Source organism: Taudactylus pleione, unplaced genomic scaffold, assembly GCF_031769625.1.
Source record: "Taudactylus pleione unplaced genomic scaffold, aTauple2 ptg000230l, whole genome shotgun sequence".
In the NCBI taxonomy this organism is placed as follows: Eukaryota; Metazoa; Chordata; class Amphibia; order Anura; family Myobatrachidae; genus Taudactylus; species Taudactylus pleione.
The window spans coordinates 9,318,102-9,344,885 of NW_028284632.1; the positions used below are offsets into that span (position 1 = coordinate 9,318,102).

General features: G+C 46.0%; 2 protein-coding genes across 5 annotated transcripts in view; one reads left to right on the plus strand and one right to left on the minus strand.

Moving 5' to 3' along the window:
• The window catches only part of RABGAP1L (RAB GTPase activating protein 1 like), a 427,010-nt gene extending 401,904 nt beyond the window's left edge, over nucleotides 1-25,106 (plus strand). For both annotated transcript variants that reach the window (XM_088479336.1, XM_088479337.1), the window contains exons 21-26: nucleotides 18,370-18,480; nucleotides 19,138-19,242; nucleotides 21,189-21,272; nucleotides 21,959-22,030; nucleotides 22,131-22,322; nucleotides 24,353-25,106. In XM_088479336.1, coding sequence (XP_088335462.1) covers nucleotides 18,370-18,480; nucleotides 19,138-19,242; nucleotides 21,189-21,272; nucleotides 21,959-22,030; nucleotides 22,131-22,322; nucleotides 24,353-24,529 — 741 coding nt within the window. In that variant the 3' untranslated portion in view covers nucleotides 24,530-25,106. The remainder of the gene's footprint in view (nucleotides 1-18,369; nucleotides 18,481-19,137; nucleotides 19,243-21,188; nucleotides 21,273-21,958; nucleotides 22,031-22,130; nucleotides 22,323-24,352) is intronic.
• The window catches only part of DARS2 (aspartyl-tRNA synthetase 2, mitochondrial), a 73,178-nt gene continuing 71,410 nt past the window's right edge, over nucleotides 25,017-26,784 (minus strand). For all 3 annotated transcript variants that reach the window (XM_088479338.1, XM_088479339.1, XM_088479340.1), the window contains exon 18: nucleotides 25,017-26,562. In XM_088479338.1, coding sequence (XP_088335464.1) covers nucleotides 26,399-26,562 — 164 coding nt within the window. In that variant the 3' untranslated portion in view covers nucleotides 25,017-26,398. The remainder of the gene's footprint in view (nucleotides 26,563-26,784) is intronic.

Here is a 26,784-nt window from a genome sequence, read left to right on the forward strand (position 1 = left end):
TTCAGTAGCTATGCAAAGAGGTTTTGTTATCCAATCAGATTCCTACTGACTGTTTTCTAGTACAGTTTATAAAACAAAAGCAAATGTTTGATTGGTTACATTACCTATTTTGCAGATTTCATATATTTAATTTGCTATGAAGTCATTGTAACACAGAGATCATTTATAGTAAGCAATGTCATACTTCATAGAGAGGGACAGCATACCTTTTCTTTGGAAGTGAGTTGTGTCCAGAGATTTTGAGGGTGGTCGGTTATTTTAACCTGTGTTTATATATGACACGATAGTATATATACTGTACAGATCTGCAGTGCCAAATACCTGTTGTGTATGTTTTAGACAACTTTGCCCCCTACTGTACTCATATTGGAGGATGACCACTGCTATCCACCAATCTGTGTGCTGCTGCTGCCACACTCTGCTTGTCAGTGCCTGGAGAGCAGGCAGAAGATACTGCTGGGCAGATTCTGTGTCTGACTCTTGCCCACCATACACGATTATGTGTTGTGCAGTCACAGGCTGGCTGGGTGGAGGCCATTGTTCACCCCTGGATCCACCACTGGCTTTTGGTGATTTGGGGGGGAATGATGTGAATGTCCATCACATGCTGGATCCTTTTGCAATCCTAGACAAACTTTGCACTGGTAGCAGTCAGATAATGTGAGTTGAACCAGCATTCATGAGAATGCAGCCTATAAAGTCACTGGGGTAAGACACAAAGCCAGGGGTTAGACCCGTTGCTTGCCATGCCTTGTGACGATGTTAGAGTTATCAGACTGCACATATTGAGGAGAGAATGCTGGTTGGAAGGCTATAGGTTGCTGATGTGGAACACATGGCAGAAACTAACATAGTAATTGTGTATTGTCTTGGTAACCATGTTTATTTAATGTGAATGATATTGGAGGGTAGTATGGATTATGTCATCTCTAAAGCTGGGGGACACACTTGTCCAATACTTATCCAATCCAGCTTCAGACCAACTGGTTTGTCAGACAGTGGTAGAGTGTGTACGCTCTGGTTTCATACAATCTTGGTCTTGTGAAGAGATTTTTAAACCTGCTGAAAATTCAGGAGACCAGATCGCCAATCACCAGACCAATTTAGAAGTGTGTATGCTCCTGAGATTGGTTTGTCCAATTATTCTCCAAATTCATCCCAGTGAGTAGCAGCCGGCCTGTGAAAGATTGGAAGAGTGTGGATGGTGATACAATCTTTTCAGCAGATGCAGATTGGAGGTCTGCTGAATAATTGGACAAGTGTGTGTGCATAGACTGGATGTAGAATGTGCGAGCAGGTCTGCAGCAGGATTGTATAAACCGTCTGATCTCCTGAGGATTGGACAAGTGTGTATGCATAGACTGGATGTAGAATGTGCGAGCAGGTCTGCAGCAGGATTGTATAAACCGTCTGATCTCCTGAGGATTGGACAAGTGTGTATGTATAGACTGGATGTAGAATGTGCGAGAAGGTCTGCAGCAGGATTGTATAAACCGTTTGATCGCCTGAGGATTGGACAAGTGTGTGGATGTAGAATGTGTGAGCAGTTCTGCAGCAGGATTGGATAAACAGTCTGATCGCCTGAGGATTGGATAAGTGTGTACCCACCTTAAGGACCTTTGTGTCTGCTGTGTATAACTCGTAGCCTCAAGAGAAAATGTCTAATATCAGTATGAGTAAAACTTTCAGTGGCCAGTACACCAAAAGTATATTGAAAAATAGAGTAGAAAAAGTTTATTCCAACATTTATGATGAATGTCAAAGCAACATAATACTCATCTCAACACTATCAGGTCTAGTTACTAAGCAGTGTTAGGAGACAGAGTGAAAAGTGGTAAGAAAGTGATAAGTTGCCAGCCAATCAGCTCTCGACTGTCATTTTTCAAGCACAGCCTGTGAGATGACAGTTGGGAGCTGATTGGCTGGCACCTTATCACTTTCTTATCACTTTTCACTCTGTCTCCTAACACTGCTTAGTAAATAGACCCCTATGTATTAGATGGCGAGCCCGCCAGCTGTTTCAGTGCTATAGAGCACATTTGTCAGGGGATGTCAGACAGCTCTGTGTGTGTGTGTATCTTAGGTTTAGATAGGTATTAATGCAGTCACATCATTGTATGCAGAAGTGTAGGCACCAGTGACCGCTCCAGAGGTGGGGCTGCAGCATGGTCCAAAATTCAAATAGGGGAGCCACACCAACTGCCAGCGATGTTTGGCAGCATTTGTGGTGACAGTTGGTGTGACTATTCTAATTTTGGATTGCGCTGCAGCACCACCACCTCTGGAGTCGCCACTACTAGGCACCCCTTATCATAACACGTTTCCCTGCATCTTGGCATTTAGTTGCATCTCCTGTGCTGCTAGCCCACACAACCGTAAGGCATAATAGATCCACCTCCTAATTATCGCTTGGTGCCCTGTCAGATCTTTACCTTTTGTCCCTTTTCTGGTCATGGCCAAAGTTCTGTTTGATGTTTCATCGGTAGGTACTGTAGCACTCTTGTTCCAGCTATGTCAGATGTTGTCTTTGGTGAGGAGAGGTTTCCTTCTGCCAATTCTTCAGAGGAAGCTGGCGGCATCTCATTACAGCCCTACCCTGCTATGTCACACTCCGCTGTCTTTATTTTGAAGTCCTTGGTCAGCAGGTTAGAGGAACTTGTGGTGGTTGGAATTATATCTGCCCTAGTTTAACGCTTAATGTGTCAATTAATGTTTGAGGGTTTTTTTTGTTTTGTTTTGCTAATTAATCAAGTGAACAGGTGTCCTAATTCCTGCACACAGCTATATGTGAAGATCAGTATATGGATGAAGTTATGTCCAGGTTTTGTATTTTATTGATATAAACCCAGTTTACATACTTAGATTCTGTATTTAAATGTAGGAAAAAATATGGAAGGCAATGTACATCTAAGGCAGTGTTTTTCAACCACTGTGCCGTGGCACACTAGTGTGCCGCGAGCAGTTGTCAAGTGTGCCGCGGCGGTCAGCTCAGTGCACTAGTACTGTAGTGTATTTTATTCCTGAGGAGGCCAATGTAGTATGTTTTATTCCTGAGGAGGCCAATGTAGTGTGTTTTATTCCTGAGGAGGCCAATGTAGTGTATTTTATTCCTGTGGAGGTCAATGTAGTGTGTTTTATTCCTGTGGAGGTCAATGTAGTGTGTTTTATTCCTGTGGAGGTCAATGTAGTGTGTTTTATTCCTGAGGAGGCCAATGTAGTGTGTTTTATTCCTGTGGAGGTCAATGTAGTGTGTTTTATTCCTGAGGAGGCCAATGTAGTGTGTTTTATTCCTGTGGAGGTCAATGTAGTGTGTTTTATTCCTGAGGAGGCCAATGTAGTGTGTTTTATTCCTGTGGAGGCCAATGTAGTGTGTTTTATTCCTGTGGAGGTCAATGTAGTGTGTTTTATTCCTGTGGAGGTCAATGTAGTGTGTTTTATTCCTGTGGAGGTCAATGTAGTGTGTTTTATTCCTGTGGAGGTCAATGTAGTGTGTTTTATTCCTGTGGAGGTCAATGTAGTGTGTTTTTTTCCTGTGGAGGTCAATGTAGTGTGTTTTATTCCTGTGGAGGTCAATGTAGTGTGTTAAATTTCTGTGGAGGCCAATATATGTGTATATTTTTAAGTGGGAGCCAATGTTTATGTTTTTTCTATTGGTCATGCACACCACATAGCCGGATAGTGCACCTTGGCAATTTTAAAATCTTGTGTAGTGTGCCTCAAGTTGAAAATCACTGATCTAAGGCATCTATCTCCGTGTAACAGACTGGAGAGATCACAAAAACTGAACTTGTCTAGCAAGTCATCAACAGTAAAGCTGGGTACACACTGAGATGGCGTCGGCACGATATCTAGTTTCCGGCCGAATCGGAACGACATATCGGCCGCATCGCTCAGTGTGTACAGCCAATATGCGCGCTCCCGCGGTATCGTCCGGTTGGCCGTGCTGCATGTCCAACCCGACGATATCGAATGCGGCCCCGTTGCAGGTAATTAAGGACGGAGCAAGAGATGGTTCTGTCGTTCATTACCTCGTTCTGTGTGCCCGAGGTACGATATGTCGGCCTGATATATCGTGTCGACACACGTCGCTCAGTGTGTACCCGGCTATTTTCCAGAGTATGCCGCTCCAGCTAAACGGAATACAATGATAATGGAGGTCTCAGCTTTAGCAAGTTTTCCGAAATGATACAACAACCTATAACTCGCCTGTCAATAATATGAGATATGGTAAGAACTTACCCTTGTTATCTCTATTTCTACGAAGTCCATAGGGTTCCACAGGATACCTTGGGGGTATAGGTGTGACGTCAGTCGCAGGGCACCAAAGAGTTAAGCTTTCAGCCTCCCAGGATGCACTAGGTCCCCCTCCTATACCCCGCCCCCGGGCCAAGGCACCTCAGTTAGTTACCAAGCCATAGGCCGGAGGAGGAGAAGGAAGAGAGAGAACAAAGATCTGGACACATACAAGAATCACATTCTCACCAGAGGAAGACGGAAAACCGGTGACCAGAGCAAAGCCCATCTGCAGCACAGGTGCGACAGGGCGGGAGTCCTGTGGAACCCTATGGACTTCGTAGAAATAGAGATAACAAGGGTAAGTTCTTACCATATCTCATATTTTCTACTTCAGGGTCCATAGGGTATCCACAGGATACCTTGGGGATGTCCCAAAGCAGTATCCTTTAAGGGTGGGGACGCTCCTGTGCTGAAAGGAGAATCCGCCGCCCGAAGGAAGCATCCTGAGAGGCGAAGGTGTCAAACCTGTAATACCTCACGAAGGTATGGACAGAAGACCACGTAGCAGCCTTGCAGATCTGAACTGCCGAGGCACCACGTCGAGCTGCCCACGAAGGACCCACAGACCTAGTGGAATGAGCCTTCAGAGAAGGAGGGACCGGTAGGCCTTCATGAAGATAAGCTTCAGAAATAGCCATACGGATCCAGGCTGCCAAAGTTTGCTTTGAAGCAGGCCAACCCTTTTTACGGAAGCCATAGAGGACAAACAAAGCGTCCGACTTCCTAAACGAAGAAGTGTTGTCAACATAAGTCCTTAAGGCCCGCACAACATCCAAAGAGGCCTCACCCACGGAAAGACCCGGTGAGTTAAAGGCCGGAACAACTATTTCCTCGTTAACATGAAACTGGGAAACAACTTTGGGAAGAAACTCGGGCCGAGTGCGGAGCACTGCCCTGTTCCCATAAAAAACCAAGAAAGGGGGTCTACAAGAAAGAGCCCCTAACTCAGAAACACGTCTGGCCGAAGCAATGGCCAGAAGGAAAACAGTCTTAGCTGTTAGCCATTTAAGATCCACTGAGCCCAGTGGTTCAAACGGCGGTCCTTGGAGAGCCCTCAGGACCACAGCCAAATCCCAAGGCGCCACAGGTGGAACAAAGAGCGGCTGAATGCGGAGAACACCCTGCATAAAGGTGCGCACATCCGGGATTGTAGCAATCCTACGGTGAAACCAGACAGATAGGGCCGAAACCTGTACCTTCAAAGAAGCAAGGCGAAGCCCATGATCTAGTCCCGCTTGCAGGAAGGCGAGAATCCGAGACAGACGAAACTCCCGCGGTGCATAACCTCTCGGTCGACACCACTGGAAGAACGTATGCCACACGCGATGGTATATCCTCGCGGAAGACGGTTTCCGAGCTCGTAACATGGTACGCACCACAGAGCTGGAAAACCCCCGGGACCTCAGCATGGCCGTCTCAACAGCCACGCCGTCAAAGACAGCCGAGTCAGGTCCGGGTGAAGGCAAGGACCCTGAGACAGAAGGTCCGGTCGTAGCGGCAACCGCAGAGGACTGTCCACGGACAGACCCTGAAGGTCTGAGAACCAGTGCCGTCTGGGCCACGCGGGAGCTATCAACAGGAGCGTCCCTCCTTCCTGTTTGAATTTCCGGATTACCCGTGGAAGAAGGGAGACCGGAGGGAACAGGTATGCGAACCGGAACGTCCACCGGACGGACAGAGCATCCACCAGAGACGCCCCTTCGTCTCTTGTGCGAGACCCGTACACCGGCAACTTGTTGTTGTGCCGGGACGCCATGAGGTCGATTTCTGGAAGACCCCACCTGTCCACCAGTAGTCGAAAAACGTCCGGGTGCAGGGACCATTCCCCCGGATGAACGTCCTGGCGACTGAGAAAGTCCGCCTCCCAATTTAGCACTCCCGGGATGAAGACCGCTGATATGGCCGGAAGATTGCGCTCCGCCCAAACCAGGATCCGAGAGACCTCTACGAGAGCCGCCCGACTGCGAGTTCCTCCTTGCCTGTTTATGTAGGCCACGGTGGTAGCGTTGTCCGACTGGACCTGCACCGGGCGACCCTGGAGAAACCGCTGTGCCTGCTGGAGAGCATTGAAGACCGCACGGAGTTCCAAGATATTTATTGGAAGCTCCGCTTCTGTCGGCGTCCACCTGCCCTGGAACAAGTGTGGACCCGAAACTGCTCCCCAGCCCCGAAGACTGGCGTCCGTTGTCAACAGGACCCAATTTGGAACCCAGAACGGACGTCCCTTGTTGAGGTGGGTCGTCTGTAACCACCACGCAAGGGACAGGCGAACCTCCTGGGTGAGCACAATCGTCTGGGACTTCAGAGACTGAGGCAGCCCGTTCCACTTGGACAGGATCAGGTGCTGCAGAGGTCTGGAGTGAAACTGGGCATATTCCACCATGTCGAACACCGACACCATGGAGCCCAGTAACCTCATCGCCGAGTGTAAGGACACCCGGCGGCTGTGCAGGCAACTGCGCACCCTTGACTGTAAAGCAGAGATCTTGTCCTCCGTCACGAAGATCCTTTGCTGTCCCGAGTCCAATAAGGCTCCAAGATGCAGAATCCTCCGAGACGGGATTAGAGTGGACTTCTGCCAGTTGATTAGCCAGCCGTGCCGTTGCAGCAGTGCAATGGTCAGGTCCAAGTGGCGTAACAGGAGCTCTGGAGATCCTGCCACCAATAACAGGTCGTCCAAATACGGCAACATGCGGACTCCCTGCAGCCGCAGAGAAGCCGCCATGACCGCCATCACCTTGGTGAAAACACGTGGTGCTGTTGCCAGGCCAAAAGGTAACGCCCGAAACTGGAAGTGGTCGCTGCGGATTGCAAACATGAGGAACTGTTGATGGCGCAAAAGAATAGGGACATGCAGGTAAGCGTCCTGTATGTCCAATGACACCAAGTAGTCCCCAGGTTCCAGCGCCAGAATGATGGACCGTAGGGTCTCCATCCAAAACTTCGGGACCCGCAAAGACTTGTTGAGTGCTTTGAGGTTGAGAATCGGACGATATGACCCATTGGGTTTCTGTACCAAAAATAGATTTGAATAGAAACCCTGGCCCCTCTGGGAGAATGGAACAGCCACTATAACTCCAGCCTGGAGCATAGTGTGCAATACCTTCCGCAGCTCCGTAGCCTTGTTCCGGTCTGATGAAAGACCCGTGGTGAAGAAGCGAGCCGGGGGTCTGTGCCGGAAGGAGAGGGCGTATCCGTGGGAAACCACCTCCAGAACCCAAGTGTCTGTCGTAGTGGTCGACCAACACTGGGCGAACTGTAGCAGGCGGCCTCCCACCCTGGGATCCCCCAAAGGGAGGCCCGGGCCGTCAGGCCGCAGGCTTGTCATCTGGCTTGGGGGCCGGACGTCTGGTACTCCATGCCTGCTTCCGGGGCTTGACCGATTTCTTAGGGCCAGCCTGTCGAGGAAACGACTGTGGTTTGGGCCTGCCCTGGGCCCTAGATGACCGAAAGGACTATGGTCCCGAACCAGAAGGAGCAGCGGCCGACGGGAGACAAGCAGATTTGGCTGCCGCCAGCGTGGCCACAATCTTATCCAGATCCGGACCGAAGAGAACTTCTCCGGTAAACGGCAACGCTTCCAGACCTTTCTTGGAATCTGCGTCCGCCTTCCAGGATCGCAGCCACAAGGTGCGACGAGCAGCTACCGCTGCTGAAGAAATTCTAGACACTAGAGTACTAATGTCTAGAGCCGCCTCGTTGATGTAGGTGGCCGAATCACGGAGATTGCCAATCAACTCCGCCTGTTCGGCCGGACAGTCAGATTCAAAAGAAGCCTCTAATGAATCCGCCCAGCGCTCCATCGCTCTGGCAACCCAGCAAATGGCCATAGCCGGCCGTGCTGCCCCCCCTGCAAGGGAATAAGCGGACTTCAGGCAGATTTCTACCTTGCGGTCCGTAGCATCCTTAAGGGAGAACATGGATGGCATCGGCAATGTGGCACTACGAACAAGACGGGTCACGTGAGAATCCACCTGTGGAGGGGATTCCCACTTAGCAAAATAATTATCCGCGAACGGATAAGCCACCGCCAGGCGTCTCTGCGGCTGGTATCTTTTGCCAGGTTGTTTCCACGCCTCCTCTAAATGGTCCACCAACTGACCCGAAAGAGGAAAGACTGTGCATCGCCCTTCACATCTTTGAAAAAGGCATACTTAGATTTAGCCGCTGGGGGAACTTCGTCCTCAATCACCAAGGCTGTGCGGACCGCCCGAATAAGTCCAGGAATATATACTTTGGACTTAGCATCAGCGTCCTTAGTATGGAGAGGTTCCTGATCGTAAGGATCCAGAATCTCCCCATCATCAGACGTCCCTTCGTCATCCTCATAAGGAGCGGACAGAGACGCCACCGGCCTTTTATGAGGCCGCATCACAGACTCCCCTTGCAACACATCCGACAAGTGCTGTACAGAACTCGTCAGGGAGTTAACCCACGCTGGCTCCTGAGAACCCGGGAGCGGGGAAATAGGGAGACTGTGGGGTACCACCAATTGTCGTGGGAACCCCTGCATGGGTGACGACACCACAGACTGCTGGGACAAACCCATCGGAGTAAACGCGGGCTGCGGAGCTAACTGGCCCACTAAAGCTGTTAACGCCTGAGCGAAACAAGCCCAGGGCGGCTCCTGTACCGGTGCTGTAACCGTAATAGGCCGCGCCATGGACAAACACTGCCGGCAAAGGCCCTCCGCGCTACCCTCCGCGCTACCCTCCCCCTCCGCTAACGGTACTTTGCACGTGGTACACTGTAGCCAGAGGGGAAAATCACTTTCAGACATGATGGCACCACGTATGTGACCTCTCTCACCAATTAAGTATTAAATAGGCGAGAGACCACCCTGCAGCACCGCACCGCAAGGGCTTTAGCAGAAGAACAGGGACAGTAATAAAGCTGACAGTTTAGAGAAGAAAAGTTACAGGCAGCGCTAGCACAGTCACATACAATGCAGAGAAATAACAATTCCTGCACTAACAGCGCTGATCACTCAACTACACAGACACAGGGCCTGGTAGGACACAGCGCTGCATACACAGACCTGAGCCACAGCGGAGGAGAGGTATGCGGGGGGACCCAGACCACGATGCTTCCGTCCAGCGCTTCCAGCAGCGTTCACCATGCGTTCTGGAGAAGATGGCCGCCGAGGAGCAGAGAGGAGGCTGGCCTGGGGGAGGAGCGCTGCCACAGGACCAGTCGGCAGCATGCAGAGAGGGCTGTGTGCAGCGGGGGAGGCGCCGGCTGTGAGACAGGGAAGGCGCGCTCCCCTGGCATGCATTTAACCCCTGGGACGCCGCAGCGCTACCGCTCTGCTGCGGTCCGCTGTCCCAGGGGGTAGTGGAAGCGCAGGTTGGTCGCCTGGCTCCACGCTGCAGCCAGTCCCCAGGGAGCCCCCTGCCTGGGGACTTAGGACCATGTGATCAGCGGGGACCCACCGCGGGACCCCGCTGCTTACCTCTGTCCCCCTTGAATCCGGCCATGGTCCGGAGCATCTGGGGTCACCGCTAGCTGTGACCCCAGACGCCCACCAGCATCCCCGGATCAGTACCGGCGTTCTGGTACCGGCGGGGTGTAGGGAAGACAGCATGGACGTCAGGACTGACTGTCCATGCTGTTCATCCAGATGTGCAGCCACAGCTGCATGAAGAAAAAGCTTCAGGGGCTCTTCTAGCCCCCACTCCAACAGGTGCACCCGACTCCGGCTGGGCACCAAACTAAACTGAGGTGCCTTGGCCCGGGGGCGGGGTATAGGAGGGGGACCTGGTGCATCCTGGGAGGCTGAAAGCTTAACTCTTTGGTGCCCTGCGACTGACGTCACACCTATACCCCCAAGGTATCCTGTGGATACCCTATGGACCCTGAAGTAGAAATATATGTTCCAGCATGTATCGCCATCTTCAAGAAGGACTAGTGACCTGCAGAGCTGTACATGGATGTTTGTGAGCAGGCCGCTCCTATCCATACGCTTGGTGTCATACCCATCATCCTCATCTAGTACACCTGCATCAGCACTATTCTAGGTGCAAACGTGTACATATACTTCTGGGTGCCTCTGCGTAGCCCGTGCTTCCACCGACACACCCTCACTGACCATCACCTACGTGAGAATGTCCCATCGTAGCCCAGTTCCGGCCACTTCAGTGGCAAGTGATGACGCAACAGAAAAGCATGGCTCTGCATCACCTGTACTTGTGGCGCCTGCAGAGACACGCGAGATGCTGTGCGCATACAGGCTGAGCTCTGCATAGGCCCCTTAGTGACATTTGCATTAGTACAAAGTTATTTAAATAATTATCTAGAACATTGTAATTCCTCATAATATAGCAGTAACCTCACCTACTCAGGAAATGTTCTATTAAATCAGTGGTTCACAAAATGTATTTGCTCTTTATCTATTTATTGGGCCATCACATGTGCGTGTAAGCAAGGGGTTAATCTCGACCAGAAAAAAACAAACACAGAATTATCCCAGCAATGGGCCAGCAAAAGAGACATGCATCCTTCATCATAATACAATGCAGGGGATTCAGTCACACACATTTGCAATTATGTAATAAGCCACCCTTCGTGCCATGGCACCTCTGCTCAGGTGGTCCTACACTACACTTTGGGTCACAAACTCAGAGAGCCAACTCACCTGGATGCACCGCAAGCCAATGTGTATGACCAAGTCCTCTGCATGTTGTGATCATGTAGCATGTATGTCTCTTTAGCTGGCCCATTGCAGTATGCTGGGGGAATTCTGTGTTTAGTCTTGTTTTTTGGCTACTGCCTCCTTGATTCCATAAACTCGTCCCCAGTGTCCCTGATCCTTTGAGGAAGATAATAACACAAACCAAGAACGATTCATCTAACATGATTCCATTTGCGCCCACAAGGGGGTGGTACTGTACACTTAGGCAGCCACTGTATTAAACCTCCTAGCACTGTGCCATGGCTTCATTTACTCAGTAGGAGACAATGTGGTCTTTCTCCGAGGCCGGCTGTTTATGGAATCCAGCATGACGGCCATTAGCTGTCCAACCGTCCATGTCTAACACAAGTCTGATTATTTTATTTCATTTGCTCAGATAAATTAAATGGATGTTGTGCTCAGGCCTTTAATTAACATGGTTTGAGCGTAATTAAGAATAATGATGAAGATTAAATATACAGCCCATGAGTATAAAGTCTTTTTGTTTTAACAGACTCTCTCTAAGAACAGATCTCTACCTGTGTATGTGCCAGATATAGAGGGTTAAGATATAGCAGTGACACACAGCAGCAGCCATTTTGTGCGTCATAGCAATAGCCACAGTTAGTTATAAAGTAGTGACATCACTAAGGCACATTGTCAGAATATTGATCTAGCACAGAAAATGGCTGCTCCCACTGTATGAGGGTGGCAAGTGGACTTAAAAAAGCTACTATCCCTTTTTTTTCAGTTTGTTCTTGTAAACCAGACCTTCTCTCTCTTCGCTGTGTGACTGGGCACCTGAATGATCATGGTGGTTATAAGGAAAACACAGCAGGCCCTGGCAGAACCATCCTACACTGATGCCTCCAAGGGTTCTAGTCATATTATACTTATGTACATATAAATAAAGTTTGTTTTTGAGATGGAGGCATTTTCCTTTTTTTTTATTTTATCAATGTTGCTGTGCATAGGATTTATGTACATAGTACCAGCATATCCTCGAACACTTTCTACTGAACATAAGCGTAGATTATATTACCAGTATAGGCCTATATACTCTGTATACAGTCTCGTGCATAATTTCCTCAGACCTGTGTATTAAGCTATGGCCTTGTTCCTTTTTATAGGAATGGAGCTCCTATGTGACTTGTAATAGCCTTATAATTTACAGTAAAAGGAAAATGACCATATACACCTTTCCTGTCTTATATATCATTTATAGAAATAGAGCATCATGTTATGTTAAAGAAAAAAAAAACCATCATCATCATAATAATAATCATCTCTCCTGAGATACACATTCTAGGAGCCGGACAGAGGACAGGTAGGAGAGGTCTATGAGCTCAGAGCATGTGTTCAGTCTGCAGCCTCCACCTCGCCAGGTTGGGAAGACCAGTTTGGTTGGAGGATGACGTGCATAGTTGTAGCTACAGGTGATGGGGGATTCCTTTGCTTGAGAAGTATTTATCTCAGTAAAGTAACATTGTATTGTTCTTGGGACTTGTAACTGACCCTTGAGTGCAGATTTCACTTACAGAGAAGTCCAGGTTTTTCCTAAACACATCCCAGGTGAATGACACGAGTCCGCCCATCATTATCTGTTCACACAAACCCACTCCAATGGGCGACCGAGTTGGGAATTTGCACCAGTCTCGGGTTCATGCTTGTCTACCCTCCCATAATGTCCAGGAGGCTCACAAATTGTGTGAGGTCCTCCTGGACTCATAGGAAGGGAGTAGGCCACACTCCTGGATCCTGCTTCTCTTTGTTTGTGAAGTGAACACGGAGAGGCTCAATAGCGCAATTTCTATTATTAGGCCCAGCATCCACTGCATGAGAACGTGGTCATATTGTCCTGCAGTGGTCTGGTCACGACTATGTGAATAGCATTATCATATCAATACTTACCCTAAGGCAGATGCAGACCACCTATTTCTGTCCCCTCCACCCGCAAACAAAGCCGCACATTCTTGGGACCCATACAAAACTGGGCAGTAATGTGCTTTGTCTTATTGTCCAATCAGTACTAACGCTTAATATAGATTCCTACTACAGCAGTGATTCCCAACCTCGGTCCTCAAGGCACACTAACAGTCCTGGTTTTAGTGATATCCATGATTGTGCACAGATGGTTAAATCAATATAACTGAGGTACTAATTAAGTCATTTGTGCTCAAGTTGGCTATCCCTAAAACCTGGACTGTTAGTGTGCCTTGAGGACCGTGGTTGGGAACCCCTGTACTAAAGGATGGTGAAAGAATAGCATATACGGGCATTTATGGCATCAATATGAGAGAATGTTTTTCTGGTCAGTAACGGCACAAAAACCATTAAAGTTGTGTATCAGTAAAGATGGGTCAGCCACTAGCACAATAGGGTGAAATGGTTTCCTCTCTCCGACACAATGATGGCATGTGTTTTTTGGCGCTAGGCCGTATAAGTACTATACCTTAATTTGTAATGTAAATGTTAACAAAATATATACTTTCTGCCAAAATCTGACTCTTTCTGACTAACATAGTGATATGCCCTATAATTGTGAGCGCACACAGCATCTGTCATGGAGCCAGAAGTGGTTGGCAGCCGGTGTCCAGATTTACCGCAGAGTATTGCACAATGGCTGCTGGCAGAAGGAGATTAGATGGTTTAGCACGACGCCTCACATAAATTTACCACAGCACAGTGTAAAAAGGTTTATTGTGCTTTTAAGTCTTTGTTTAAAAGTAAATAGAATTGCAGGTGTTTTACTTATTGTGGCCAAACAGAGATTGTCACAGGGTCAATTATTTTAAGGTTTACTCAGAACCAACAAAGACAGGATTATACGTTGTGATCTTCTAGAAAAGATGGAACATGTATACAGTAAGTGAAGCTGCACATGCACGCAGCAACCCACAGGCCGTGGGCACAAATGTCATTTGGGGTCAGCAGAGCATCTGCCATGTTTTATCCGGGAGCGCATTGATGCGTACTGTACCTACTACTCTGTATTTGATAACACCCCAGTGAAAACCATCTATGCCTACACCTGTGTTTTTTGTGGTTATTCAGGAAAATGCCCACGTTGGTAGCACAGAAATGTAAATGTAATTTTGCCATCTACGCCCCAGACAGCTCACTTAAATAATTCCGTCCTGCAAAATGATATGTATTTTGCCCTTGGCAAAGAACGTCCCGGATCTACCCAGTTTCTCCTTTAAGTACACACGAAGTTGTGCAACCCAGAACATTCCACCATCGTGGCCTGTACATCCATGTTCTTACCCATAGATCATCACAAGTTGATGGCACCTAAGCGTGTGTGCAGTCATTGATACTGGGGCCAAGAGAATGAATCGTAGAACTAAACACACAAAATGAAAGCACATATTTTATAGCTCCATATATCGGCCTTCGACACCTGTAAAGGTGCCCACACACATACCGATCTGCCCACGATCAGCCGATGTGTACGATTTGTGTACGATTTCCCTTGAAACTCTCCCTGGCAGCTCTGCACACGATTTGGTGTCCAATCTTCAAACGATCTCTCCTGCAGTCAGACTTTTTACAGTGCATCGGGTCCTAGATTGTCAGATCTGCCCTACTGCACGGCAGATCTGAAGATGCGATGTGCGACCAGCGGGGACGCGCATCGTGAGTGGGGACTCATGATTTCCTCACGATTTGGCCATATTTTACACGATCTGTCGTTCCAATGTGTCGGAATCGGCCAGATCGTGTAAAATATCGCTATGTGTGTGGGCACCTTAAAAGTGACAAGTGGGTATTCTATATGTTCCTGACTTGGGGCTGCCTTATTGTGTCTCAGTGTAATAGGTACTATGCTATACACATGGAGACCAAACAAAATCCTTTGGTAACGGTAATGCCTTGCTGTATTGCTTTTTATTTATATATATCATATTTTAATAGGTGAATGATTTATTCCTGTGACCTGGCAATGTATTCACTAATAAGATGCCATTTTCCTTAGCCTCCCTGGCTACAATTTCAAGCAGAAACATGAGGCTTTCTTGCGGTTGTGGAACTGCAAGTCCCAGCATATAGCTCACAGTTCCACTGCAGCTGGAGAGTTGCGGTGTTTTGAGTAGTGTAGCCTCGCACCCCCTGTGTTATCTCCTGGGACAGTTGTGCCTGCTCTGAGTTACTGTATCAGTAGCTCCAGGAGGAAGTCACAGAGGCAGCCACCTCCCTGTGTCCAGCCCCAGAGACATCTCCCTCTGTCACTTCTCCACACATGTCTCTCTTCATTCTGGTTTTGGTGTCTCATTAGGCAGCGCATGTCTTGTGAATCAGCCCAGAAGGTAAGTCCCCACCACTGCTTGTGTGGATTATCTGTAGCAATCAGCAGCTTACAATCCTGGAGAAGTGTAATGTGATAGTAATGTGAGCCAGGCTTGTGTGTGTGCGCACGTCACTGTTGGCTAATTATGCAATACGCTTCGGGGCACAACCAGCAATTGGCATATGGAGATTTGGGGGGATACAATTTGTTGCTTTAGGCTTTGAGTGTAACTTTTTACGCCTTACTATGTCTATATATAAATAACTATTTTTTTGCAAGGTAAGGAGGAGAGATTACTGTTGGTGCAGTATACAGACATATGTCAGCCGCTTATGGAAATGCCGCAAATGCTTTACTCCAGGTCACAAATTGTCAGTAGTACAGATTAATAAAGGTGTGTTTTCAAGTATCCACACCAAGACGATACATATGCCGGACAGTGGCATAGGCCAGTGGTACATAAACTCAGTCATCAAGGTATGCTGTATGTGTATGTACATAGATGCACTAGAGCTGATGGTATGCTGTATGTGTATGTAGATAGATGCACTGAGAGCTGATGGTATGCTGTATGTGTAAATGTGTGTGTATGTAGATAGATGCACTGAGAGCTGATGGTATGCTGTATGTGTATGTAGATAGATGCACTGAGAGCTGATGGTATGCTGTATGTGTACGTCCATAGATGCACTGAGAGCTGATGGTATGCTGTATGTGTATGTAGATAGATGCACTGAGAGCTGATGGTATGCTGTATGTGTATGTAGATAGATGCACTGAGAGCTGATGGTATGCTGTATGTGTATGTAGATAGATGCACTGAGAGCTGATGGTATGCTGTATGTGTATGTAGATAGATGCACTGAGAGCTGATGGTATGCTGTATGTGTATGTAGATAGATGCACTGAGAGCTGATGGTATGCTGTATGTGTATGTAGATAGATGCACTGAGAGCTGATGGTATGCTGTATGTGTATGTAGATAGATGCACTGAGAGCTGATGGTATGCTGTATGTGTATGTCCATAGATGCACTGAGAGCCGATGGTATGCTGTATGTGTAGCTGTGAGAGCAGACTGTGACTGCTGGGAGAAGTATGGAATGTGTTTGTGCTTTGTGTTGCTCTATATATGCTACAAGTAACGTCAGTACTTTTAAAGCCTCGCTCTACTTCCTCTGTACTGAATGTGTTCATTAATCACTAGCAGCGATACTTACATTTCACATTGTATTAGATAATAAAGGCATCAGGCTGTACATTATATCCTCATATTAGGGTGAGATTATTGGGGTCAATTTATCATTAAGGTATAAAAAAAAAAAAAAAAGAATAATGTAAGATTCAGGAAGCATCTACCAGTCAGACCAGTATATGAGAGACGCAGCCACACATAGGAGTGGTGTAAGGTGAGGCTGTGTAACGTTGTAATCTATTTCTTTTCATAATGAATTGTACAAATACACAACCTGCTGCCTGCAGGGCACCTCTCCATTATAGCTGGTGTGTGACATGCAGCCATTCACAGGTAGCAATATTGCTATAATATATCAATAATATCACTTATCACACACTTATACGGGTCTACCCGGACGCTGCTGTAGTTACTTCTGACTTGTGGGACCATAACAAAGCTAAGATTAGACCAGTGCAGGTTAGTGAGCTGCAGTGCCAGTTATGTATATATCATGTCCAGTAGCCACAGCCCATCTGGTACATTGGTACAGTTACTGGTACTTCAGTTTGCTCATTTAATCCAAAATAGTTGTATTATGTACAGTATTACTGACAATGGCAGATAGCTCAGTGTCTGTGACAAGAACATGACCCAGATGATGAGCATAGGGGCCTTTCTCAGCCCACGTATGAGACCATCTTCTGACTGCCCTAAGGAGCCCCCATTATGCCAGAGTTGGTACAGTCTGAAGGTCCAGACATCGGGATCCTGGCCTACGGGTGTCACCAACTTTGACATTAATTCCGCAGCCCCAACTTGTCATAATTATTTAATGTCAGTGGACCATGGAGCAATGTCTGGAAAAAGTAGATAACAAAATGTAGATTGTAAGCGAACAGTACAAAATAGGGAAACAGTCTCCATAAGATCTCTATTTGGCAGCACCAATTCCTATTACTGGCCCTACTGAGTTATGATCATTTGCAGCAGCAGCAGCAGAGGTTTCACCAGGAAGTTACTGTTGTGTTTACTTCTTGTAAATCCTGAGCATTACTGTGTATTGCAAATGCTGCAACAACTGTTTCCTGCACAGTAACAAGTGAGGAAGTAGCTCAGCCCTGGTATCACACAGTCAGTCAGTCAGTGCCAGCATCTCCAGTACAAGGAAGCACATCAGCCACAAATATCCAGGTAGCAGAAGTGACGTGTAGGATCCTGCCCTGGTCACATAAAGACTGTGTGAGTATGTCCCTATCAGATGTAAAGATGGCAGGGAAATCACAAAGTCTGATTTGTAGCTCATTGCCTTGATCTAGGGCAGAATCTACAAGCTGAGTGCAGGAAATAAGTAGGGAGAGGAGTCTTATTGGCTGTAACAAGGATATATGTGAGTTTGGAAAAGCTGCTGTGCTGGGTCCTGTGATTTCATGTCTGTGTCTGCTCTCAACACAAAGTACCCCAGACAGGTTGCTGCTTGTGAAATCCTCCCCGACTCATTGGTGCTTCCTCCTGTCCGGTCTTGCAGTGTATTAAACACGATGGCGCAGGACCAGCTCCAGCCGTGTGTATGTATGCAGCTTTGCCAGCTTTCATTCCCACATAATGTTCACTCCGTGCCCAGTTCTCCAGGACCACTGACTGTCCAGTCTCCACACTACACAGATCAGCTCCTATTACATCCCAGCTCTCATTGTCCTCAGTATGTGGTCTGATAAGGAGGATATGGGAGATGTAACCACACAGCTATGGAGTAGCATGTACTGTATTTCAGATTACATTACTAGATAGACATGAACCTGACAGGACTGGTCTAAAAAGTACTGGCTGAGTGGCTTTTAGAATTCTGCTTTGTTGTGTAATTCTTTTGACAGATGCATTTATTTCTATGCTTATGTTTCGTTGTAAGTAATAAGTATGTATTATTGTTCTCCCACAGAGAGAGAACCGGAGGCTGCAGGAGACCAGCATGAGACTGGAGCAGGAAAACGATGACCTGGCCCATGAACTGGTCACCAGTAAGATTGCTCTCCGCAATGATTTGGACCAGGTAAGACACTGTGTGCTGTGTGAATAATAACCCCACGTAGGAGCACACAGAGCTCACACTCTATCAGACACATCCTCCATAGGGTGACCTCTCGTGGATCATATTTCTGGTGTTTATGACTGTAAAACTCGCTTACACAATACAGGAGGCTACACTAATCGGGTTCCGGACTATAGATAGACAGTAAATGACAATGTCTAGATAGACACCAGATGTTAGACAGTCAATAGGCCGACAGATGCAAATGGTCAAAATGTCGACACATCATTTTATTTTTAAAAAATGTTTAGGGTTAGGCACCAGGAAGGGGGAGGGTTATTGTTAAGCACTTACCGGAGGGTTAGGCACTAGAAGGGACGGTTAGGGTAAAGCACCAAGGGGAGGGTTAGAGTGAATATTAGGACTGGAAAAAAAAAAAATGTCGCCCTATTGACTGTCTAACATCTGGTGTCTATCTACTGGCGACCTTTTTACTGTCTATCTGTTAATCCACACACACAATAATTGGCCTCGTGTCTGAGTGATGTCACCACATTCTTTGAAGCATTGGATGAGCCCACAAAATGGCTGACTCGGAAACACAGCATTAGTCAGAGAACAATCAGTTTTCTGAGACAACGAACATCTGCTAACGATCTCCATGTTTTTCATCCACAGGCAGAAGACAAGGCCGAGGTGTTAAACAAGGAGCTTCTGCTCACCAAGCAAAGACTGATTGAGGCCGAGGAGGAAAAGCGCAAACAGGAAGAGGAGACTGCACAGGTGAGGGGCTGATGTGTGAGGGAAGGTACTGCAGGTAGGTTACACGTACTAACAGTACATAGGATCCACATAGATCACTGATTCATGAGTACCGGTTTCCTAGTGTATGGATGGGCTAGATCAGGCCCGGCCAACCTGTGGCTTACCAGCTGTTGTTTAACTACAAGTCCCAGCATATCTTCTCGCCGATCAGCTGGAGAGCCACAGGTTGGCCAGGCCTGGGCTACAGTCTCATGAATAGTATCGTTCAGTCCGTAAAGTTGCTGCCTCAAGTGTAGAGGCAACAAAATGCAAGCACGCCAACGCCCCGTGTACACAGACCGCAACATGGCCAAAGCACATTGCTCAGTAATTGTCGTGTATAAAATTGCCATTTTGTACAAGACAGTCTCACACACAGGAGAAAGCACAGTAAGCTGCTTTTCAGTGTCACAATAATAACGTGCTGATCTTCTCATTTTCATTCTACAAGTTTGGTGTACAAGAATAATTATTATTGGCTGTTTCAGTGTGAAATGTTTATAGCCTCTATACACATCAGGGTACTAGCACCTGCAATGTATTACTAAGCACAATATACTCACCAGCAAGAGACACAAAGCAGCTTTGAAAATAAATATATACAACTATGAATTTCTTTATTAGGGATAGGTTCGTTTTTGCACGCTGAGTTCGGATTTTTCCCTCCAAAAATCGTGTCTCAGAAAGAGGCAAAACGTCATCTTTCATGGACAAACATCATCGTCCATGGACTTTTGTCAAGGAATGATTATGTTTGTCCGTGAAAGATGACGTTTTGCCTCTTTCTGGGACCCGATATTTGGAGGGAAAAATCCGAACTCAGCATGCAAATTCGAACCTATCCGAGCCTGCACATCCCTAATAAATATATATATAATTTAAGCTGCTGTCTAAATCAAGTTTAGAATAACTGTAGCTGTTGTGTGATTAGTAGTAGCTCAGAGTTTGCTCACCTCAGGTCTAGAGAAGCCTCCATCCTGTAGCACTGGTTACATAACACAACGGTCAGACTGCCATGTTCCATAACTACAAGCAGTTGGGCAATAGTGTTTCACAAACCACTAGACATAGGATGAATTACTGTAGCAGGCAGGAATGATGAAATACAGATACGTCCTTTCTTGTCCATCCTCCCTGCATTGAGAGTCGCATTACACTGGGCGCATGGGAGCCACTGGATCCTGTGTGACTCTGCTGCACCGTGCCTCTTTATCAGCGCAATGCAAGGCAAACAAGACACACAAGCATACTACGCTGAGTAACATGATATGAGGAATATGTATGTTCTGCGTGTGACCGAGTCTGTAACGTCATCACTACAGAGCGTGGTGAGGGTACCAGCTGCTGACACTGTAACGTAGCATTTCCTATACAGATACAGCTGCAGTCACACATGCCGCATGTCCTATTAATCAGCAAAGTCTGCTTGTGCCGCTTATTCACTGTAAATCTGCCATAAAACGCATTGCAACGAAACAGATGCTCGGCCTGAAAACTGACACGGGACTAGGCGCGAATAGAGGGGCTGTTTAACAATGACTGCAGCAACAAAGACACGTCTGTACATAACATTATTACCTATGTATTTCTAGCAGACTATATATCTATAACACACCAGTAACATGAATGCTGTAATAAAGCCCTATGAATTATGAAGCTAATAAAGTCGCTCACGGGAAGCAGGGTGATGTAATGGAGGAAGGCCGAGGGCTAAGTGTTTTATACAGAGCACAGAATTGGGAGGTGATGTAATTACTGCCTACTGTGTAGGTTCTCTTATTCATTATAACTCAAATGTTGTGACCGTATTAATCTTATGCCCTAACTCAACTAGAAATACTATAGTTTATTGTCTAGTAATGTTCACGTCTGCATAGGAAACTTGTAAACGCATTGTCTGATTAAATGACTCTGTTCCACCACAGCTAAAGGAGGTTTTCCGGAAACAATTAGAAAAGGCAGAACAAGAAATTAAGAAGACAACGGCTATTATAGCGGAGTACAAACAGGTATGCCAGCTACTCTGTGTCCCAAACAGTTATATAAGGGACGTGCGTGCCAAATATAATACGTTATATGTTTCTCTCTGGGTCTAGGATTTGGAGAGTGGTATATGTACAGGTCTCCTATGTGCAGGAAAGTGTCACCTAACTGCTGTGTATCCAGGCTCTGGCCAGCACTCAGAGATTACTAGTCAGAGTGATGAGGACTCTGTGTGCCAGCATACATATAGTGCTCACCAGCTTTACATGTCTATATTACATAGGGCTGTGAGCTCTCTGCCACCTCAGAGGTGATGGGGGATATTGCCAAACAGAGGATTGGAGCGAGTAGTGGAATAGGCCGCATGTTAATAATTCATCCATTGCTAAGCAAGCACCCTCGCTTTGCCGCACCTCCTCTGGTTGTGCCCACCCAAGATGAGGCAAATATGGAGATGGGTGTGGTAAATGGCAATAATTACTCCACTTTTTCCTTCATACAGCATGTAGACCCCCTGTAAATACCTATTTATTACATAGCAAAAAGTAAGATGAAGAGAAGCAACTATGAAATATGTGAACTGTTCGGGCACATTTATAGCAACAGAAAATGGCTGCAAACTCTTTGGTTATGACTGTTGTGTTTGAACGCACCTTGTACAGAACATTTCTCAGGGGTCCCTCTACCTTCCCTCTCATCCTATGTCTGACAGATATGTTCCCAGCTGAGCACACGGCTGGAGAAACAACAGACGGCAAGTCGTGAGGAATTGGAGATTGTCAAGGTAAGAAAGGATTATTATATTTCAGAGCATCTGTCTGTCCTCTAATAAAGCTGTATTATAATAACCCGGTTATACTGATTTACTCTGCCTGTTGTTCCAGGCCAAAGTGATGTCCTGCAGTCACTGCAGCGAGATCTTCAGCAAAGAAGGGTCAGCACAGAGCTCTAGCAGCAAGGCGGGCGACAGGGGAGAGGACGATGAGAAGGACTCTCTCATGAAACACCTGCGGGAGATGGAGCTGGAGCTGGCACAGACAAAACTGCAGCTGGTAGAGGCTAAGTGCAAAATACAGGTTAGTACATTTACTTAATGAAGGAGGAATTTTTAGGCCGTGGTCTTCTTGTATTGGTAGTGCAGCAATATATAGACATTTTATTTACTGACAAGTCAGTTCTCACAGAGGACTGAGACCTGAGCCATTAAAGGACCAGCTAATAAGTCCCCTTCTGTAAAGGATACAGCACTCGGGCAATGAAAGCCAGCCAAGGAAAACTCTGCTGAAGATAGTGTCCTGGCTTTACACATCTGTGCTCCATGCCCTGCTTAGATAATTCTGGTAACACTGGAACAGCTAACAGCTGTGGAAGCATAGCTGCCAAGGGCAACAGGTAGATCAGATTCCCCGGATTGAAGGACTTCCCAGGATCCTACCTTGGAATGATAAGACCATCAGGATCTTGAAATGGGTTGTCTCATATAAGACCAGTAGTGGTTTCCAATGGCTCTGTTGGGCACTTGTTATAAAATAAATAAATACTGAAGTCCCAGACAGACAGTGGGGCATAGGAGGAAAAGAGGTAGCTACCATTAAAGCTCCCGTCATCGCTCTCTATACACAGCATTCCCCTTGGATGAAAGGAAGAATCATTACCTTCCTGTACAACATATTTACAGCTCTATTATCTTAATGTTCCTTCAGTGTCAGAACAGTTTAGGTTCACAAAACAAAAAAGTCATTAGTTGCTTATTTTGAGAGTTAATAGCCCTGTTAATACTGTATGTAGATCATTCGCTTTATAATTGAGACCTTGCACCTGCCACCGTTACACCATTCTGTGTTGTCATTCTGTGCCTTTCCTAAATAGTGCTGTGTGCCCCAGTGCACTTATGTTGGGGCAGGAAGGCTCCCATTTGACACTGTTCACTCATGAGAGAATTACATTAGCCCCTCTGTGTACATGCTTTGCACTCTGCAGAACCAGCTTCCTTCAGGGTCAGTGCTCGCTCCCAAGCTAGCTTCATTTATCCCTCACTTCCTTTGTGCACTAGCCTAGGAGACCGCACGGCAGGTCAAGAGCTTGCTGCATTGAAAGGGGTCTCCTGGGCGAACAGTGTTACATAAAGTAACTATTCATCAGTTCTATATATTTATCAAGATTAAAATGAATGAAGTGTTCACATTCAGATCTATTTTCAACCAGCAGAAAAATAAAACAGCCAGGATTGTTCTCTATGGCAATGTCTCCTGCTGGCTCCCGTTCTAATGCAGGCTGAATAGAAATTATTTGCATGGCGACGTTGAGCTTGTTTACAATGTGGACAAGAGATTGTGATCGGCAGCTGTATTCCCCGTTTTATTTCATGTGCTCATCAGCGTCTAGATCAAAATAGAACGTTGATATTCCACTTTCTTTCTACAATGAGTACGTTTGTTTGATCAGTACATCTGAGGTGAAGAGAAGCATTTGCCTGGGCAACTAAAGTACATAGATATCACATTAATGTGCAGCTTAGGGACAACAGAGTTTCTTCCTCTAACTAGGTAGCAGACAATATTTGGTACACTGGAATGTTGCCCGAATATTTATAGAAAAAGGGATGTACTTATTCGTCTCTGCTAATTCTGCTGTTGGTATACAGTCACATTGTCCGCATGCATAATGTCTAATCGTTGTGAAGGTCTACAGTATGAACATTGGGGATTTATACACAAGTCCTTTTTCCTGAATTTGGTGTCCTAATGTACTAAGTATACGCAAAAATGTAAGAGAAAGTTGAATGGTGGTAGTACTGTCGACATACTTAATGTCAACATGGAGACAGCGTCGACCATGTGTATTTCGACATTCAGCCCACGTTGGCATACTCAGGTGGACAGTATGAATGTGGAACTTATATACCACAGCCGTAATGTCATACAATCTGAATGATGCAGAAAGTATAGAAGGAAAGTCACCACCTGCTAGATAAAGAGGCCTATAAAAGTAAGAGTTTGTAAGATACAACTACACCAAGGTAGGCAAATCCTCTTTTGTGGGCTGGAAGAGGACTATGTATTGCTGGCAAGGTTACATGTATCTGACCTTTTTCCTCTATTTGTAGGAGCTGGAGCACCAGCGAGGGGCACTGCTCAACGAAATCCAAGCTGCCAAAAACTCCTGGTTTAGCAAAACCCTGAACTCTATTAAAACTGCCACAGGGACCCAGCCCTCTGCCCAGTCCCCACAAGGGGCACAGGCTTCCAGCCCAGTCCTACCGGCACCCAAGGAGAGCACATAACGGCAGGAAAGAGAACACAACAAGAGCACAAGACGATCAAACAGGAAGCAGACAACCGCAAGAAGAGGACTTCCCACACCTCCTGGGGATGGAGCTCACGATTATCTTCCATCACCGATGTGCCCGGCCAGCTTTTTACTCTCCTTGCCACGGTTTCATTCTGCGTCCTGTGACAGAACTTTACTTTAGGCTGCTGCCACTTTTACACTTTATTTCTTTTAAAGAACTTGTATTATTTTAGTATAACGAGGGCCCTGGGGTGCCAGCCAGGGGATGACCCACTCTTGGAAACGTTAAAAGGCTTAAGCCTCGGCTGCCTGATTCATGTACGTGTTTTGTATGTATAAAATATGTTGGTGTGAAAATACAAAATGTTTATAAAAATGCATATTTACATATCTGATCAAAAAGTTGACATATTGCTGCCGAAAAAGTGCTAAATATTTTTTTTTATTCATAATTTGGTCTATGGGATGTCCTCGCCCATGGACCATCAGTGTTGTATTGTATGCAACCTGACATTTTATTAATCCATCACAATACTATCAGTAATAATAAAAAAAAAATCATTGCTAAAGCCAGCATTGGACTTTACTTACAATACAAGGGCTGGATATTGTTCCGCTATGGGGCCAAAACCATATACATCTATTTGTTATATACACACAACTGTGTGAGGCATTGTGGGCATTAAACCACTATCTGTAAGAATGTAGCAATGGTCAGTACTGTGATAATTAGTAACATCACTGAGATACTTATGCCCAATAGACATACTGGTTCCTAGTGAATTACTCTTCTATATGGTGAAATGTTCAATCAGCCCACACAGTGGCCACATCTGTTTCTAAGTGACCAGTTCAAACCCAGATCTGCCTATTAGTGGTTAGCGTAGTAATTCATAGATTCCAAACCAGCGGGTTGCTGCTACCAATGATATTTTACAACATATTTCTTCTAAAAACATTTATTTATATAAAAAATATAAATACAAAACAAGTACAAATTGATTTAGTTATCCTATAAGAAAAGAATTTAAATTAATGAATCAGCAACAAGGAGCACAAATTATTTATGGTAATCTAGGATCAACAGATAAGTGCATAGCTTCTCATAGCTGTGTATCTAACAGGTGAAATGCATGACTGTCAGGTTATGGTGCATACACACGGTCAGATTTTTCTTCAGATGTGAATGATAACGATTTAAAAAATCGTTCATATCTGAAGGAAAATCTGACATCTGTCAGATGACCGATTTGAACGATGCGCGTCCCCGATGGTCAGATAACGATATCTGATGTGTTTGCAGTTAGACTTGGACGATTCCATTCATTTTAATGCAGTCAAAAATCGTTCAAATCTTTGGTAAAATCGTTCATATGACAAATCTGACCGTGTGTATGCTCCATTACTCTCATGATGTGGCTGAATAAAATTAGCAGATTTCTGATCCATGTGACAGTGGGGTAAATGGTGGGGACCAGCCACTGACCAACAAAACAGATTGTATCATCTCCTGGCTAACCGAGTTAAATACATGGACTCTGAAGCAGTGAGAAAAGGCTCACACCCAATGAGGACCATGAAGAGTCCACTGCTTTGGAGTTTTACCAATAGGGTTTTCCTGGCAGGAAGTGATACTCCTCCTATAAGGCTGCTTTAACAACAAGGGTTCAGGGTGATACATAGCTAAACCCTATTAAAGAACACAGAGAATGGGCTTCACTTTCCCCCTATTATGTGGATATCATTGTCAGCAATACAGAGATAAATCTGATCACCTTTGTAAACCAGCCAAGTCATGGGTGTAACAGGGAGTGAATCACCCGCCCATCAGCGATGTCCTATAACACGGCTAGAAGCAGTCTCATGTGTTAGGTGTGACCTGTATGTGATATGGCTGCAGCTCCGCCGCTGTCACAAAGTCAGGCGCGTTACTCATAAGGTCATGACCCCGGAATGATTTAGGGAAAGCAATGACATCACGTATACTTGAGGCTCCAACTATAATGGCAATGAGGCGATCCAATCCTAAAATACAATATAAAAGGTCCTTAGTACGGAATGTGATATGTACAAATCAATGTGTGTAAGAGGGACAAAGTGACCAGTCTGGGAGAATCTGTCAAATATAAATTGTATAAACCTGTTTTACTGGCTCAAAAGATGACTCTTTATTTTTATTTTTTTTAATCTGACCAATGTATACTGACCTACATATAGATATTTAGATTGGGCTCCATTCACAACCAA